The following is a 19784-nucleotide window of genomic DNA, read 5'->3' as shown; positions in this document are numbered from 1 at the left end:
TAGCAACAGAGAGATCTATCAACAGAGAGATCTAGCAACAGAGAGATCTAGCAACAGAGAGATCTAGCAACAGAGAGATCTAGCAACAGAGAGATCTAGCAACAGAGAGATCTAGCGACAGAGAGATCTAGCGACAGAGAGATCTAGCGACGGAGAGATCTAGCAACGGAGAGATCTAGCAACAGAGAGATCTATCGCATACGTCTTCGAATGCCAGAACGCAAAGATCAGACAAAATGGTGGATCTTTTTAGTAGAATATTCAGGTTAACGCCTCTAGTCAAATGTACATGTAGGATTGGTCAGTAACTGTAAACACTTGATTCTAAGATGGCCGCCGCGCGTGACCGTAGTAGAAATTTACTGAAGGTTGTTGTTTTGTAGAGAGAGTTTGTTCCCAGCAACTTACTGGACTGTTGTGTCTTTCAGTGTGAGTTCTCACACAGGTTCACACTGAATTCCTGGAATCTGGGATTGTTTCATCTTTCTGTGTGTGAACTCGGCCTTTGAGTTGTGAACCTGAGTTTAGTTTAAGTGAATCCAATGCAAGAATAGGATTATTTAATATGAATTAAATATGAAAGATTATCAGTTAATCAAGTGACCATTTGAAATGTGTGTTAAATCTAGATGATTGATTACAGTAAAGTTGTCATTTCCTTACAGTCATCACACCTGGACATTTATTTATTATTTTGTGTTGAATTTAACGTTCATTAATCTGTGTGTCTGTGAACTTTGATAAACCTCATCTCAGTTTTTAATTCTTGAATCTCCATCTTGTCTCTGAATGTTTCTTCGTATCTGCGTCGAAGACGAATCAAAACCAGAAGTCGAGTTTTCATATCTGTCCGTGAGCCACCGGAGAGCCTTAATAATCCACATTAAGCATTATTTATTGCTTCATATTCGCAGGTCAAGACAAAAACACAGCGCGAAGGAGTATTTAAGAGGAGCCGCTGAACACTTTTTTCTGCTCTACTGGGCCAATTGATTTGCTGTGGTGTGCTGGAGAGTCAGAGTCCAATATAGACGCAACCAAATCAATCTTAAGTGTTCTCTTAGCACAAGTGTTTATCCTCCATAATCCTGGTTCATTACTTCTTCTTCGCTCCTCTCACTTCCTTCTGTGTCCATCAAACTGGGATTATTTACTTTTACTGAGCAGAAAATACTTCTTCACAAAAGCTGTTTGTGGAGTTTGTCTCTTGAAAACCCGGTAAAGTCTGGACTGGACTCTGGTGCCACTAATGCTTCTCTTCGACAGATGCCGATCAAGTGGATGGCTCTGGAGTGTATTCATTACAGGAAGTTCACACATCAAAGTGATGTTTGGAGTTATGGTGAGACACGTTTGCTTCATTTCTACTGATTTGTTTTTCATGTTTTAATGTGTTCCTGAAAACTAGTCTTCTCCACTTACTTGTGCATTGCACAAATTATGACAGTTTAGTACTCAAATCAAACTCTGCTGCTACACACTAACAGGAAATGACTCGACAGCTTGAAACAAGTTATTAAGTTGTGTCTCATTGTGCTATTATTGTTGTTGTGTTATTATTGTTAAAAATCATTTTTTTCTCGAGACATTTTTACGTCGGTATCTGCTCCGAAGACGCGTCTTCAGTGACGTAGCGTCAGTTTTTAGTGTTTAGTTTTGAATGTTGATCTTAATGTCAGCAGAGACACACAAGAACACAAACTTAGATTTACACTAGTACATTTCTCTTTCTTTAGTTAAAACCAACAAAAAAATCATAAAATGAGTTAAATAAATTGCATTATTTGGATGTTTATTATCTATATTTGCAAAAGTTCAATTCATAAGTAAAAAAGTAAGTATCATATATAAAACATAAATGTTATCTATAATGTTTATTTAAAAATATTAAACCTTGCATGAAGGTACGTTTGGTTTAGAAATGTATTTAGTTTCTTTCCTCTTTTATTTCCTTCAAAGAAAAATATCCACATGTTTATAAACAGTTTTTTTATGCCATTGAAGTATAAATTATTAGTATTAGTTATTTTTCCTTTGGTTTCAATTGTAAGGACATATTTCTTTAAGACAAATGATTAAAACAATGAAAAGAAAATGTGTAACTAAGATGAAAATGCAAGAGGTTACATCAGTTTGTCATTTATGACATTTAACTGATTTTTTTCCAGCTTCATTCAAGTCGTAGCCTTTGAAACATGAGATTTTCTTTTTTATTCACTTTAATTGAGAGACTTCTCTGAAAAAAGTCACCATTTAACCCTGAGAAGAGTTTCGTCATTCTATCATTTCTTCACTTCCTTTTTAATCACAGATTCCACAGACTTTGATCTTTTCCATTTTCCTCCATTTCTTTGGCCTTCTTTGTTAACACTCTTCATTCATCCTGCTCTTTCTCCTGTTCAACACATTTGCTTTTCACGGAATCTGCGCCACTTTATTTCACTTTTAGATCCATTTCAACTATTCTTTTGAGCCGGAGCGATCCTGCCTTTCTTACATTCATGTGTCTACGATTCTCTTCACTCTCTTCTGTCCCTTCTCTTCTCAGGGGTCACCATCTGGGAGCTCATGACCTTCGGAGGCAAACCTTACGACGGGATCTCCACCAGAGACATCCCGGACCTGCTGGAGAAAGGGGAGCGACTTCCACAGCCGCCCATCTGCACCATCGACGTCTACATGGTCATGGTCAAATGTAGGTTTGACCTCTGAGTGACCTCTGAATGGATGTGTTGACCTTCACAGGAGACGATATTTTCATAAGCTTCTTTAAATACCTGAAATGTCATGTTTCTGAGGTTTTCCCTCAAGGTTTTTGTTGTATCGTAGAATTCTGAGTCCGATTTATTTCCCTTCTTCAAGCGGTTCTGCCTGTACAAGGTCATACAAGGTCAAGTCTTCAGAAACCTCAAACAACATCTGAGAGGATCATCGTATCTTCTCGGTGGTCAGGAGGACATTGTCTGAACGTCTCACTGATTATCCAGGAAAAATCCTGCACCACCCCCGTCTCACATGGAGTCCCCCAAGGCTCAGTGCTTGGCTCGTTCCTCTTCATACTCTACATGCTCCCACGTTGTCACATTATCCGCCGCCATTAACTTCACTTCCATCGCTCTGCTGACGACGCCCGAACTCTTTATCACCACCAGAACCATCGCCCCAGTCGTTCTCTCAACCCTCACCGACATCCTCACCGACATTAAATCCTGGAAGAACAACAACTTTCTCAAACTCAACAGCAATGCAACGGAAATCATAATCTTTGGCCCAAAATCCATCTTCTCCGCCTCCCAGAACGTTTCTCTCCCCATCGATGGTCACTCTTGTACTCACTCCCCCCTGATCAGGAACCTCTGTATTTACATGAACCCCCTACTCTCTTTCAAGTCACAAATATAATCCATGTATAAACCAATATATCCTTCTATCATCCGGGACATAGAACGCCTTCGACCAACTCTCTCCTTTCCTGCCGCAGAAAAACAAATTCATTTATTTGTCACCATCACACTCAAAAGCGTCCTTGTATGGTTTCTCCTCCACTGCTCTACAAAAATTGCAATATGTCCAAAACACTCGCCCTCGCACCCTCCAGAGAACACGTCACGCCCGTCCTCCGTCAACTTCACCGGCTTCAGCAGATACACTTCAAGATCCTCCTCGCCGCCGACGAACCCTGTTAAGAACCACGCCCCTTCCTGCCTGAACGACCTCCTCCACTCGCTCCACCGAGACCCTCAACCCCATCATCAGAACCAAACATACACACCATGAGCTTTTGCCTTCGTCGCCTCCACCCTCCTCTCTCTTCATTTTTTTATGGTTAACGTAAAGTTACTTTAGCGTACCTTGCACTTTAGAAAACTTATGAATTATTATTACTATCATGTTCATTTGTCTCAGACAGTGAATTTACGACAATAATCTTGTTCAAAAGAGAATCCAGACACGACTAAAAGAATCTTTACAAATATAAATGACTGACACATGTCTAGTGGTGATGCTGAAGCTTCATAGTGTCGTCGTGAGTTTCATCAGCACTGCTGTAAATGATGAAACACTTTGTTATTCAACTCACACTATTAAACATCGACACGAGGATCAACTCATTTGCGTCTCATCCAAACTGGAAAGGTTTTGGACATCCCTGGATTATCTCTTGAATCTTGTGAGCTTAAAATAAGATTTATCTTAAAGAATTGGTGACATTTGAATCGTCACAGCAGTTAAATATACATTACATTAAAACATATTGAAAAATAGTAAATCAAAAACACAATTATAAACAATAATAATTCAATACATGTTAAATAAATAATGTCAACAACAACAAACTGTAGTAAAAAGCAACACAGTATAGAAGTAGAGGAGAGAGTTATATACATATACATATTTGTTATTATGGTATTTATCGAAGATGATCGAGAGTTTCTTCTTTTGGCTCAGATTTTCACCGACACATCCTTATTACTGACGATGTTTCAAAGATCTCTGTATTGACTTTCCTGACAGAAATTGACAGAATCAAAGTAAGATGAGCTGATCCTCATCCTTCTTGTGCTATTATTATCCAGCTCTACTGCTCTTTTGATCCAACTGAGCCCCAGAGGCTGAACTTAGTCAATTGTTTGCTAGAAATCAAACAATGAGTGAATACACTTTGCAGCTAAATGTGGACAAAACTGAAACTCTGGTGATTGTTGATGATAAGATTCCAGGGTTGAGTCAGTACTTGGGTGACTTATGTCAGTCTGTCAAACTGAGCCTGAGAAACCTGGGTGTTGTATTTGATAAAGACATGTCTCTTGTTCAACACTGAAGAAAACTGACCAGAAACTGTTTCCTTCAACTGAGAAAAATCTCTAAACTTAGGAAAATGTTGTCGGAACATGATTTGGATCTTATAATCCATGCGTTTGTTTCTTCTCGTCTGGACTATTGTAACAGTTTGTTTTCATGTCTAAACAAGAAGGATGTGTCTCGTCTGCAGTTAATTCAAAACTCTGCAGCCAGAATTCTGACCCACTCTAGTAGAAGAACTCACATTTCTCCTTCAAACTCTTCACTGGCTTCCAGTTTCTTTCAGGATCAACTTTAAAATTCTGGTTCTTACTTTCAGATCTATTCATGGTCAGGCTCCTCCTTACATCACTGATCTGATCCAGCCTTACACCCCAGCTCGGGCTCTGAGGTCTGTGGATCAGAATCTACTTATGGTTCCACGCACACGGTTCAGGACCAGAGGAGAGAAATCTTTTCAGGCTGTTGCTCCTAAGCTTTGGAACGATCTTCTCTCTCTTTGCTCTTGATGATCTACTGACTCCTTTGAGAAACATCTTAAGACGTTTCTATTTGTTCAGGCTTTTCCTCGAATTTCTGGAACTCCTGTGTTGTTCTCAGTATTATCTTGATCTTTAAAGTATGTACTTTTTTTGTGTATTGTTTTGATTGTTTAAGCGCTTTGTGACCCTGGTCTGGAAAAGCGCCATATAAATAAATGTTACTTACTTACTTACTTACTTACTATTATTACATCAGCACAATATTTCTGGAGCAGGTTTTGAACGATGTCTAGATGAGTGACCTCACGTTCTTCCTTTGAAGGATGTTGGCAACACAAAACTCACGGAGAAAAAAGGTTGTTTTTTTTTTTAAAGGGTCGCCTTTGACGCGGCGTCTTCTTAATTAGACGAGCGTGGAATTGTGGGACGGCGCTGCCCTTGAGCCGGCGTTGCCAGGCGTGTTCGGTGCCAGCGCTGCTCGGTCCGGACTCCTCTGAGCTGGAAACCTGTCCTCGCCGTCACCTGGACTCCCTGGCAGACCCTGAAACACATCTTAGGAGTTCGAGTGTGTCGTCGGTTTAACTTCTTCATTCACCTTCGCGGCGACTCGGTTCGACACAAACCGCTCCACTTTAAATGGGACACACAGTGAAAGACACGATAGTTGCCACCAGTTAAAGTTTATTTTTACTTTCGCCTCCATTTCCACCCAACACTCGTGGGCTTTGCTCTGAGAAGCATCGCCGGCGTATCCTGGCTTCACACTTTACGATCCAAAGACGAACTGGCACCGACCGTTCCTCGCACCATATGGTTGATTTGGTGACAAAGTCGTTCTTTCAACTGAATTTGACAAAAAAGGAAATTTTCACACGAAATGTGCAACTAAAAATAGTTTCAACTCTTTGTTTGTGTGGTTAATAAGAGCTTCTCTGTTTGTTGATTCTTCAGCGCTAACCAACCAAATGCTTGTTCCTTCAGGCTGGATGATCGACGCCGACAGTCGACCCAAGTTCAAAGAACTGGCTGCAGAGTTCACCAGGATGGCTCGAGACCCTCAGAGATATCTCGTCATCCAAGTAGGAGATTTGATTTCTGACTTTTCTTTCTGTGAGATCTTTGTTTCAAAGCCGTTTTTAAAAGAAGCTGTTAAAGCTGTAAGATTGTAACATCGGGGAGTTCTTGGTCTGAAGTTTAGAGCAAAAAACAGGATGGTTTGTGGAGTTTAATATTAAGAAAACCTAAAGTTTAAATCCTTTTTTTTTCTGATTCTCAACATATGTTTTTTTCCTAATCTAGAATTTTTTTCTTCTTCACAGACTTTCAGATAAAAACAGTAAAAATAAATCATAGTTCATCCACTAGTTTACAGGTTGTTGTTGTTTTAATAAACTTGTTTGAAACGAGCGTCTTGAGGTGTCGAGAGTCAGAGACTGAAACACATATTAACTGTTAATAATCCGTTCATTCACTTGTGTGTCAACAGGAAATTACCCACTTGTTAACCATCGTAAAGTATTTACTCGCACCTCGTTCGTCGTAACTACCTTCTACCTTAAAATCACAATAATAAAGAGTTAAAGCTGAACAATTACTGGTTATTAACAGGACAAGAATAACTTTGATGATAACTAGCTTCTCTCTCTTTACCTCTTACTAGGTGTAAGTACCATGAGAGAAGTACTTCTTTGTATAATACTGTCTCTAGTTAACTATAAATGTATTAATAACTTACTAATTGCTCAAGATAAGTATTTGTAATTGTGAAATTTAACCTATTCTGAAGTGGCAGCGTATTCATACTTCATTCACTTCGATACTTTGAACAGTTATAACCTCAAACACGTTTAACAGTTTAGTCTTTTTCTACTGAAGGAAAAAGTATTAATAGCTTCCTAACTACCATAACTAACATAACTACTATACATGTGCATCATTATTAAGACTTATTTTGAATGATTAGGATGCTTTTAAAACTTGTATATTTGTTTTCTTTAGCAGAGATAGTATTGTTTACAGTCATTTACTTCTCTCATGGTACTTACACCTAGTAAGGGATAGAAAAGCTATTTATTATCAAAGTGTATCTCTAATAACTGCTTTATTCATTAATTACCTGTCATTAATTTTCCTGCTGGATCTGTTCATTATAATGCTATTAAGCGTAGAATATCGTCTCAATGAACATTGTGTGAGTTAGTATTTTATCATAGTTTATTAGTGGCTGATTAGTTGTCAATACACAGATAAATAAGTATCTTATCAACAGTTAATATATGTTCCCCATTCTTAAGTGTTACTGACTTTTGTAACCTCAGAGAAAATACAATGTTTTTTTGAAAGTACACCTTTCAGACAGTAATAATCAATAGTCACCCAGATGATGTACATTTTTGGAGGAGCACTGCTCTGGATTGTGTTTTTTTTAAATATTCTACCCCATCTGAGGTTCATGCTACATCCTCAGGGAGACGACCGTATGAAGCTTCCGAGTCCAAACGACAGCAAGTTCTTCCAGAGTCTCCTGGACGAAGAGGAGCTGGAGGACCTGATGGATGCTGAAGAGTATTTGATGCCTCATGGACTCAACGTTCCCCCGCTGGCGTATCCTTCGAGAACACGTATTGAACAGAGCAAGGTAATGTGTACATGTGTACTTGTATCTATGTGTCACGATACAAGGATACGATATATAGTGATAGTGTAGTAACAAGTATATATGTGTAGTATTGTCCAGTACTTGACTCTGGTGTTGTGATAGTGTAGTAACAAGTATATATGTGTAGTATTGTCCAGTACTTGACTCTGGTGTTGTGATAGTGTAGTAACAAGTATATATGTGTAGTATTGTCCAGTACTTGACTCTGGTGTTGTAGTATTTACAGACCACATGACTCTTGACGAAGTCGCAACTACTTTCATTTGTTTTCAAACCAAAATATGTCCAAAAATCTGCTTTAAAAGCTGCTGGACTCACTGTATCCTCTCGTCCTCAGTTGTCACAGGATGTATTGACTGCTGCAACCTACATACATGTATTTAGTTGCTACTGTTGTTCTACTGTAGAACCTGACAGTATTTCTTAAAACTGTAAAAAATAATAATAATTGACAACCTGATGGAATGTATGTTATTATTGCTGTGATGTTGGTCTTAAAATGAAGGGAAGAGAAAAATAAACTTGAAAACACATTAAATGGTCAACAGACACAAAATTAAATTTCCCACAAAAAAAGGACGATAATGTTTATAACACAAATCCATCTAAACTGTCGGCAATTTTTTTTAGATGGAACGTATAGTTTGTCAGCGTTTATTAACGGTCAGTCGGCCTGCTTTACATTATGTGGAAAGAAAAACTTCTGTTTCTCTTTCCTACAGAAATATTGAGTTTGTTCTGTTTATATTGATCTTCTGTACGTGATCCTTTAATCAAATAGTCCAGTAAGATTGTTTATCTTGGTTATTGTTGAAAGATTTATCTTCATTGTTTGTATTTCAGTAACACGGTTGTGATTGTTTTAGATTCAGTTTCTTTGGATTTGTTTTCAAGTGGTTTTTGTACTTTCGCTGCTCTGGTGTTCAGGGTCAGTGAAAAACCATCAACTTTCGTTGTGAATCTGGATTTAGTTTCTCGCTTTAGTTCAAAATCCATCATAGTCATTAATTCACCGACTTGTTTGAATTCAAACTGTGTTTTCAAGCGAGTCGTTTTCATTTTTATTCATCTTTTTAGAAAAGTCTTACTTTTCCAAACACCTCCAGTTCCTGAAATGTAGATTTTTCTTCCTCAGTTTATTCATTTTCCAGAAATAATGCAGTCGTGCTACAGTTGTGTGTCGTTTACAGCCCGTTTTATGGAAGTCGCGCCGATAAAAAGCAGTTTCCGTGAACTCGCCTTAAAACTTTTTATGGTTTCATGACTTGTGATTTAACAAGGCTCCTCTGTCCAGGAACGATAAGTGGACGTTTAGCTCGGAGACTCCGAGGACACTTGGATGAAAACAATTACGAGACAGAAATAGCATGAAAATAAAAAGACAGCAGGACACGCTGATACAGCCTCGTCAAGACTTGACTGTGGAGACTTTTAATTAAAATCCTTTCATGGAACCGTCCTTGGAAGTCGTCCTGTTGTTCTCCAAACACTTGGAATGAACCGAAAGAAAATATTAATTATTATTAAAGAAGCTCATTCAGTCTTAAAATAAACGCTTGTTTTTTTAAACGGTCGTTTTAACAATTGTTTTTTTTTCATTAAGTAATTATTTCCTATCATTGACGATCCTCCTCTGTTTTCACTTCCTCTCGTTTGTTGTTCAATTTTCCTTTGATTGTTCTTCATTTTTTTTCCGATTGTTCTCCATTTTTTCTTCGATTGTTCTTCATTTTCTCTTCGATTGTTCTTCATTTTCTCTTCGTCATTTTCTCTTCGATTGTTCTCCATTTTTTCTTCGATTGTTCTTCATTTTCTCTTCGATTGTTCTTCATTTTCTCTTCGATTGTTCTTCATTTTCTCTTCGATTGTTCTTCATTTTCTCTTCGATTGTTCTTCATTTTTTCTTCGATTGTTCTTCATTTTCTCTTCGATTGTTCTTCATTTTCTCTTCGATTGTTCTTCATTTTCTCTTCGATTGTTCTTCATTTTCTCTTTGATTGTTCTTCATTTTCCCTTCGATTGTTCTTCATTTTCTCTTCGATTGTCCTTCATTTTCTCTTCGATTGTTCTTCATTTTCTTTTTGATTGTTCTTCATTTTCCCTTCGATTGTTCTTCATTTTCCCTTCGATTTTTCTTCATTTCCCTTCGATTGTTCTTCATTTTCTTTTCGATTGTTCTTCATTTTCCCTTCGATTGTTCTTCATTTTCCCTTCGATTTTTCTTCATTTCCCTTCGATTGTTCTTCATTTTCTCTTCGATTGTTCTTCATTTTCCCTTCGATTGTTCTTCATTTTCTCTTTGATTGTTCTTCATTTTCCCTTCGATTGTTCTTCATTTTCTCTTCGATTGTTCTTCATTTTCTCTTTGATTGTTCTTCATTTTCCCTTCGATTGTTCTTCATTTTCCCTTCGATTGTTCTTCATTTTCTCTTTGATTGTTCTTCATTTTCCCTTCGATTGTTCTTCATTTTCTCTTCGATTGTCCTTCATTTTCTCTTTGATTGTCCTTCATTTTCTCTTCGATTGTTCTTCATTTTCTCTTCGATTGTCCTTAATTTTCTCTTCGATTGTTCTTCATTTTCTCTTCGATTGTTCTTCATTTTCTCTTCGTCATTTTCCCTTCGATTGTTCTTCATTTTCCCTTCGATTGTTCTTCATTTTCTCTTCGATTGTTCTTCATTTTCTCTTCGATCGTCCTTCATTTTCTCTTCGATTGTTCTTCATTTTCTTTTTGATTGTTCTTCATTTTCCCTTCGATTGTTCTTCATTTTCCCTTCGATTTTTCTTCATTTCCCTTCGATTGTTCTTCATTTTCTCTTCGATTGTTCTTCATTTTCTCTTCGTCATTTTCCCTTCGATTGTTCTTCATTTTCCCTTCGATTGTTCTTCATTTTCTCTTCGATTGTTCTTCATTTTCTCTTCGATTGTTCTTCATTTTCTCTTCGATTGTCCTTCATTTTCTCTTCGTCATTTTCTCTTCGATTGTTCTCCATTTTTTCTTCGATTGTTCTTCATTTTCTCTTCGATTGTTCTTCATTTTCTCTTCGTCATTTTCTCTTCGATTGTTCTTCATTTTTTCTTCGATTGTTCTTCATTTTCTCTTCGATTGTTCTTCATTTTCTCTTCGATTGTTCTTCATTTTCTCTTCGATTGTTCTTCATTTTCTCTTTGATTGTTCTTCATTTTATCTTCGATTGTCCTTCATTTTCTCTTTGATTGTTCTTCATTTTCTCTTCGATTGTCCTTCATTTTCTCTTCGATTGTTCTTCATTTTCTTTTTGATTGTTCTTCATTTTCCCTTCGATTGTTCTTCATTTTCCCTCCGATTTTTCTTCATTTCCCTTCGATTGTTCTTCATTTTCTCTTCGATTGTTCTTCATTTTCTCTTCGTCATTTTCCCTTCGATTGTTCTTCATTTTCCCTTCGATTGTTCTTCATTTTCTCTTCGATTGTTCTTCATTTTCTCTTCGATTGTCCTTCATTTTCTCTTTGATTGTTCTTCATTTTCTCTTCGATTGTCCTTCATTTTCTCTTCGATTGTTCTTCATTTTCTTTTTGATTGTTCTTCATTTTCCCTTCGATTGTTCTTCATTTTCCCTTCGATTTTTCTTCATTTCCCTTCGATTGTTCTTCATTTTCTCTTCGATTGTTCTTCATTTTCTCTTCGTCATTTTCCCTTCGATTGTTCTTCATTTTCCCTTCGATTGTTCTTCATTTTCTCTTCGATTGTTCTTCATTTTCTCTTCGATCGTCCTTCATTTTCTCTTTGATTGTTCTTCATTTTCCCTTCGATTGTTCTTCATTTTCTCTTCGATTGTCCTTCATTTTCTCTTTGATTGTTCTTCATTTTCTCTTCGATTGTCCTTCATTTTCCCTTCGATTTTTCTTCATTTCCCTTCGATTGTTCTTCATTTTTTCTTCGATTGTTCTTCATTTTCTCTTCGTCATTTTCCCTTCGATTGTTCTTCATTTTCCCTTCGATTGTTCGTCATTTTCCCTTCGATTGTTCTTCATTTTCCCTTCGATTGTTCTTCATTTTCCCTTCGATTTTTCTTCATTTCCCTTCGATTGTTCTTCATTTTCTCTTCGATTGTTCTTCATTTTCTCTTCGTCATTTTCCCTTCGATTGTTCTTCATTTTCCCTTTGATTGTTCTTCATTTTCTCTTCGATTGTTCTTCATTTTCTCTTCGATTGTTCTTCATTTTCTCTTCGATTGTTCTTCATTTTCTTTTTGATTGTTCTTCATTTTCCCTTCGATTGTTCTTCATTTTCCCTTCGATTTTTCTTCATTTCCCTTCGATTGTTCTTCATTTTCTCTTCGATTGTTCTTCATTTTCTCTTCGTAATTTTCTCTTAGATTGTCCTTCATTTTCTCTTCGATTGTCCTTCATTTTCTCTTCGATTGTCCTTCATTTTCTCTTCGATTGTTCTTCATTTTCTCTTCGATTGTTCTTCATTTTCTCTTCGATTGTCCTTCATTTTCTCTTCGATTGTTTTCTAATACTTGCCAAAAAAACATATTTTCTACTGAAGGTGTTGCAGACGTTTATTTTCATCCTGAATTTGGCAAAGAAGTTGTTTTTGATTTTATTTTATTCTTCAACATCAATGAGTATCTCCTCGTCTGTCCGTGCAGAGTCAGTATGCGGTCCAGGACTACAGCCTGGACAACATCCTGCCCGCCCACCCCAGGCTGGTGTCGGTGCCCACCGTGACCGGGGGCTGCGTGGCCCCCCAGGACTTGGCCTCGGGGGGTCAGATGGTGACGGCGTTCGTCCGCGGGAACCAGGACGACCTTCGCTGCAACGGCACGCTGAGGAAGCAGGCGTCGCCTCGCACCGGCGCTCTGGCCTCGGCCCTCACTTCAGGAGCAGGTAGCTTGACCGGACGCTTGTGACGCCTTAGAGTCTCACACCCCAGAAACTCACTTCACTGGCAGAGAAGTTTGAACGACTGACTTCAGACTGACGTCAGTGTCATCAGAATACTGCGTGAATTTAACATTTCAAATGTTCAAACTTTCAAACATTATGTTTAAATTTTGTATTTAAAAGCATTGAATTCTTTTTTAAAAAAATAATTAATTGAATAATTAGTATTTTGAAAAGCGGAATTATTTTTTAAATTGAATTAAGATTTTTTTGATTTTTTTTTTTAAACATACAGAGATTTTTTATTTTCTAAATCCAATTGATTTTTCAGCCAATCATGTGATGCAGAGATGATCACGTGACTGATTGGATCAAGTGGTTCAGTGGATCAGATCACTGATGGAAGGTCTGACCATGAATAGATCTGAAAGTAAGAACCAGAATTTTAAAATGATCCTGAAAGAAACTGGCAGTTTGAAGGAGAAATGTGAGTTCTTCTACTAGAGCGGCTCAGAATTCTGGCTGCAGAGTTTTGTATACTTTTTTATAAACTTAGTGGTGGAACTATTATACCAACATGTCTTTGTAAATTTAAAAGGCTCCGAATTAAAAAAATTGAATTTAGAAAATGCATTTTTTAAATTATGGAATAAGAATATCAAACTCTATGTGTCATTTTTTTTTATTCCAATATTTAAATAGAATTATTTTAAAAAAAACACTAAAATAAACGAGTCATTTAATTCAATTTTTTTTTTTTTTTCAAGTATTCAACTATTTATTTTATTTAATACAGATTCAATATTTCAATAAACAACTAATTGAATTATTCAAAACAATAATTCAACGGCAAAAAAACAACATTTTAATTAAAAAAAATAAAAAAAATAGTTTAAACAATTGAAATAAATTCAATATTCTGATGGTACTGATCAAGTTTTATACCAGAGCCAGCAGGTGTGAGCAGCTGAACCATCAACATGTAGCAGGTTAGGACGGACTAACTAGGGTTAACCTGGTTAACCTGGTTTCAGAGTCTAGTTTCAACACCAACAAAAGCACACACGAATGCTTCAGGTACGAAGGGAACGTTTGTGTAACAATTTCAACACAACATGAAGTGGAAATTGTTATTTATATTTTAATGTTTTAACTGTTTGTTCAACATTTCACATGTTTGTCTTTGCATCTGTCTGTACATCCTGTCATGTTTGTCAACTGTAAATGTTTAATAAAGTATCTTTTTTACAAATTGTGTCCGTAAATCACAGCAGTTTTTACATCCAGGAAAATCTTGATGGAGTTTTTAATACATTTATTCAGTCGTTTGTGTTGAAATAAACACATAAACGTTGGTTTCACGTTCAATAAACAAGAGAAATAGCAGATATAAGCAAGTTTTCATCAACGATGTTGTGTGTTTGTGTGACAGATTCATCAGGTGTGAAGAAGTTTGTGTGTGTGTGTCGATGTCGAGGATGTTTTCATGATAAATGAGTTTATTTAATGAATACAATCTTGTGTTTGCTGAAGACACCCGGAGCTGCTGGTAAATGTTAGATGGAGGAGCTGGACCCGCTCAAGAGTCGACGTTTGATTCCACATAATTCTTGTCGTTTCCTTCGTTTTCAAGGAGGATGTGAGGACGGCAGTGGACAGCGTTACAGCGCCGACCCGACCGGTCATCTGGCCGAACGAGGAGCTAAAGCGGAGAAGGATCCGTACTCCAGCGTCTCCAGGGACAAGATCTCAGGTTGTGGTTTTGTGTTTTCAACGTGACTTTGTGTTTGATTTCAGAGGAAGACGTGTCTCGTGACTTCATTCATACACTTTTGTCAACTTCTTTTTGTTCATACTATGAATGAATCTGTTGACGTACGTTGTGAAAAGAGCTGGAAAAGCACACGGAGAGCACAGACCTCTGCCAAGCAGCCACTCGTGGGATAAAGCTGTTATAGTCTTGTGACATTTATTTTCATCATGTTTTTATCACAAGAGAAGGAAGAAAATAGAGCTTTAGGTAAAGCTTTTCTTTTAAATGGAGTGAAAAATCCTTCAAAATATGTGTGGGTCCGGGTGGTATTTTAGAACGTTATCAAAGCTAAGCTTCATTATTCGACTTTTCCTGAAGGTTTTATCTAAAATTTGTCGTCTGTTTTCAAGCTATTTTAGTTTAAAAGAACTTGTTATTTTCAGGCCAAATAAAATACAGTCTATAGAAGTGATGCTTGATGAAAACTTGAGATTCAACATAAGCTGTTTAAAGCTGTATCATGATACAGTGTCGTTATTTTGAAAGGCCACTAGATGTCACTCTAAGTTTGATGTCAGGTTTCATTGGATTTTTCGATCAGAGCCAAAGATTATAAAGCAGAGTGAAATATTTTTAGATTGACACAGAAGAATCAATGAGACATACGGGATCAGAATCACTTTATTGTATCATGATACAGTATCAAACATCTGATGTTGTATCATGATACAGTATTAAACAGCTGTTGCATCATGATACAGTATTAAACAGCTGTTGTATCATGATACAGTATCAAACATCTGATGTTGTATCATGATACATTGTCAAACATCTGATGTTGTATCATGATACATTATCAAACATCTGATGTTGTATCATTATACAGTATCAAACAGCTGATGTTGTATCATGATACAGTATCAAATAGCTGATGTTGTATCATGATACAGTATCAAACAGCTGATGTTGTATCATGATACAGTATCAAATAGCTGATGTTGTATCATGATACAGTATCAAACAGCTAATGTTGTATCATGATACAGTGTCAAACAGCTGATGCTATTATTATTAAGGTAAGGTAAGGTAAGGTAAAACTTTATTGATCTTGATTGATATTACATTAACTATGTCCTTTATATTATCTTAACATTGACATCTTTATAGATCACCATCAGTAATGGGTAAATGAAGCCTCATGATACATGATCAGCTGTTTGTTTCTGTATCATGATACAATGTCTTTGTTTTGAAAGAACACTAGATGGCACTCTCTGTTTTAAAGTGATGGCAGGTTTCATTAAATCGGTAAATTAGAGCCAACGATTATAAAGGAAGAGAGTGACATCTAGTGGTCTTTATGAATGAAGACACAGTATCATGATACAGTATCAAACAGCTGATGCTGTATCATGATACAGTATCAAACAGCTGATGCTGTATCATGATACAGTATCAAACAGCTGATGCTGTATCATGATACAGCTGTATCATGATACATGGTCTTCATCAGGCATCACCGGCGGAACCATCATGAAGACCAAGAAGGCCTCATGATACAGCTGTATCATGATACAGTATCAAACATCTGATGCTGTATCATGATACAGTATCAAACAGCTGATGCTGTATCATAAGGCTTTATTAACTCGTCAACTGTTGCTTATGAATCATATTTTAAATTGAGTTTAATTCAATGTATTTTTCTTTAAACGTTAAATTCCTTTTTTTCTCTCCGCAGACCTGGGCACCGTTGAAGAAAACCCCTTCATCGCCCGCCGCAGGAACGGTGAAGCCCTCATCACCGCGATGGACGGCGCAGGATGTCACGCCCTCCACCCGCCCGGCGCCGCGGCCGCCATGGTGCCGTCGGTCCCGAGGAACGACGAGTACATGAACGAGCCGCTCTACCTGAACACCTTCCTGAAGGCGGCCGAGAAGAACGGATCGGCGGACCCGGCGTCCTTCTCCGGCGCCGGCGCCTCCGCCGCCCAATCCGTGCCCAAGACAGTCCACCCGTCCGGTCACGCCGGATACGTGATCTCGCCGAGTCAGCTCCAGCACACGTCGTACCCGTCGCACACCTTACATCCTGGACACTCAGGGCACGCCCCGCACTCAGGCATCACCGGCGGAACCATCATGAAGACCAAGAAGGCCACGTTTGACAATCCAGAATACTGGCAGCACAGTTTACCGCCCAAGTCCTCGCTGCACAACCCGGAGTACCTGCAGGACTGCAGCACGCGCTTCTTCTACCGGCAGAACGGACGCATCCGCCCGGCGGTCGCCGAGAACCAGGAGTACTTGTCCGAGGCCGCCATGAAGGCCGGCAACGTGCTGCCGCCGCCCCCGTACAGACAGAGGAACACTGTGGTGTAGAGACCCACCTGGTGCTGGACCTCGAGTCCCTGAACTGGCTTTTCTTCGCAGCCTCTCCGAACACTTTGTCCGTCGTGTCTCATTACGAGCCTTTTCATTCCCACCCTCCTCCTCGGACCCGACGGACGCACTGGTTTAAGAGTAGAGAAGAGTTCTGACGGCCAGTCGCTCGCTTTCACATCCAAGCAGAGGCGGAAACTAAACCTGGAGTGACGGAGACGATGAACAAAAGTCCACTTGTTTTATTCTCACACGGATCATTGTTGTTCCTCGGGTTTACGTTTCTGAAATCATCGTTTACTTCTTTAAATGAACAACATTTATTTGTGCTTTTTAAAATCTCATTTGAGGTGTCATCGCTCTCAACAACCCCCCCTCTCAGTAACGGTGACCTGAACAGCTCTCGTAACGCTTTGCCGCCCAGCCGACCGATCTCAGCCGTCGAACAAATTGCACTGAAAATAGAGCAGTGTGTAGAAAGGCATCATGGGAGTTCATTAAATCATCCTATTATGATTATTGTCGTCGCCACAGTTTTTAAAAGATGTTCAAACGTCCATTATCGTCAGCTCAAATCAAACAGTCACGCTAATGGCTTCATTAAAAACTTAGATTAGTGCAGGTTTGAATCCAGCTTGTTTGGTTTTAGTTTTCTAGTCACACTTATTTTTTGCAGTAATTTAAATTTTTGTAGTTTCTTGCTTCAAGATTTACTTGAAAATAGATATTTCTTTCCCGTGGGGCGTAAGAACGTGTCCTCGTTATTCAGACTCCAACGAGAGAATCGAACGGCGTGAATCTGTTGTTGACCTCAGAGCCATTTTGTTCGGGTTGAAAAGTTCTGCAGAACAACGTGATCATTTCTATATATTAGTTAAAACTTCCCTCGTCTAAACCGCCACAAGCACGATCGAGAGAACTTCAGTTAGCGTCGCTGATGTTTCGACCAGAAGAAAAATTAATTTTTCTGTTACAGCTGTGACCAAATCTAGAGCAATAAACCTAAACATGGTTTTTATGTGAAGCGACAGAACTGTAGAGTCTTTTCTTTTCAATTTGGGTTAAATATTAAGATATAAAAGAATACAATAGTATAAAATGAGTGCAGAATATTCTTGTTGAATGGGTTTTTTCTAGCGACTGTAAATGCGTCTTTGAACCTGGGTTGTCGGTGCGATGGCAGTCGTGGCGCGCGACCAGAAAAAAAGCTTCAGAACGTTTCTCAGTGGAAACATAAATGAAGCCAAATTATCTGGAAGAGAAAACCTGCTGAAGCCTTTTGCCAGCACCGTTCACCGGAGCCTTTTATCTTTCTTTTTTTTCCTTTCTCCAAATGCTAATTCATCCACTTTTCCTTGTTGTTCTGGAGGGAAATCATGTTCCCCAACCACGGCGCTGGCTCCCAACCTGAACGACAGGCAATAGGATGTAATCCCGGAGCAGCGCGTATTAGCATTCCACGAACGCCGCCACGGCGAAGCGTCGCCGCCGCACGAGCTAGCAGGGGAACCGGTGTAAGTGCAGTGATATTTGCAAGAGAACATGGATGATTGCTTTGGTTTCTAGACTCGTGTGTGGCACAAAGTAAACCTGGAGCGCAGCGACGGTTGGAACGACGACTAACACTGGAACCTTCGCTGTTCTTTCATTCTTTTACTACTGAAATCTGTGTATTCGTCCACCGACACTGTCTGATCCGAAGATGTTTCATGATCACTTGAATTCATATCTTGAAGTTTGTGCACATGAGCAACAAGTGACTCCGTTCTAGGGTCAGATTCACAACGTTTCGCACACTCAAAACGAGAACAACGCTCTATAGTGTATCAAGTGTGCAGTACAGTCAGTGCACTCAATAAAAACACACTTTTCTGCATTCATTCTTAAACCTGAGTGTTTAAACTCTTCACAACACTGGTTGGAAAACGTGTGTGTTGGTATTCGTGCAATCATGGCTGCAGTGATTGTATCACGTAGACAAAACAACAATGACATTAGCTGTGTCTCAAATCTCATACTTGTGTAATTAAAGTTAGTATTTTTAGTGCATTTGTGCGTCTCAATACTTAGTATGTAAATGTAGTGCTCCATACACACTAAATTGTCACTAAAACACACAAAACTGAGTATGAATCGATGGACACTTTCTACACTAAACGACTCCATCTTAGTGATGTTGACGTTGTAAATGGAAGTTACTTCATATATATATATATATATATATATATATGAAGTAACTTCCATATATATATATATATATATATTAATATACTTCCAGGTGTATTTTCAGTAGCAGTAGGAGGACGACACGTCTTCACTGCTGATACCGGCGTAAATATCTCGTCAATATTTCTAATATTTCTTGAGACCAAACATGATGCCAGCAGGTGGCGATAGTGTTCCTACAGCTGGTTGAAATCATCATTAAATAGTAGTAGAAGAAGAAGCTGCCGCATCATTTCCTGTTAGTGTGTAGCAGCAGAGTTTGATTTGAGATATACTATCTGTGGAGAATTAGTTACTAGTTAGTACGTACACTATCCTGATGATACTAACTTCTAGTATACTAAGAGAAGTATGTTTGAGACATACTATCTGTGGAGGATTAGTTACTAGTTAGTACGTACACTATCCTGATGATACTAACTTCTAGTATACTAAGAGAAGTATGTTTGAGACATACTATCTGTGGAGGATTAGTTACTAGTTAGTACGTACACTATCCTGATGCATACTAACTTCTAGTATACTAAGAGAAGTATGTTTGAGACATACTATCTGTGGAGAATTAGTTACTAGTTAGTACGTACACTATCCTGATGATACTAACTTC

At 38.3% G+C, this 19784-nt stretch overlaps 1 protein-coding gene across 3 annotated transcripts in view; it reads left to right on the top strand.

The window, feature by feature from the left end:
• Positions 1 to 19446, top strand: part of erbb4b (erb-b2 receptor tyrosine kinase 4b) — a 379990-nt gene extending 360544 nt beyond the window's left edge. For 2 of the 3 annotated variants that reach the window (XM_087804859.1, XM_087804857.1), the window contains 7 exons: positions 1267 to 1342; positions 2549 to 2695; positions 6267 to 6364; positions 7753 to 7923; positions 12582 to 12819; positions 14450 to 14569; positions 16311 to 16951. In XM_087804859.1, the coding sequence (XP_087660985.1) occupies positions 1267 to 1342; positions 2549 to 2695; positions 6267 to 6364; positions 7753 to 7923; positions 12582 to 12819; positions 14450 to 14569; positions 16311 to 16951 (1491 nt within the window). Of the gene's footprint in view, positions 1 to 1266; positions 1343 to 2548; positions 2696 to 6266; positions 6365 to 7752; positions 7924 to 12581; positions 12820 to 14449; positions 14570 to 16310; positions 19339 to 19398 lie in introns of those variants that run through there. The other variant, XM_087804856.1, reaches the window with a different exon arrangement.
• The last annotated feature ends 338 nt before the right edge of the window (positions 19447 to 19784 follow it).

Source organism: Callionymus lyra, chromosome 12 (genome assembly GCF_982586985.1).
Source record: "Callionymus lyra chromosome 12, fCalLyr1.hap1.1, whole genome shotgun sequence".
NCBI classification, from domain to species: Eukaryota; Metazoa; Chordata; class Actinopteri; order Syngnathiformes; family Callionymidae; genus Callionymus; species Callionymus lyra.
Note: the sequence above shows the minus strand (reverse complement) of the source record. Positions and strands in the feature narration are given on the sequence as shown.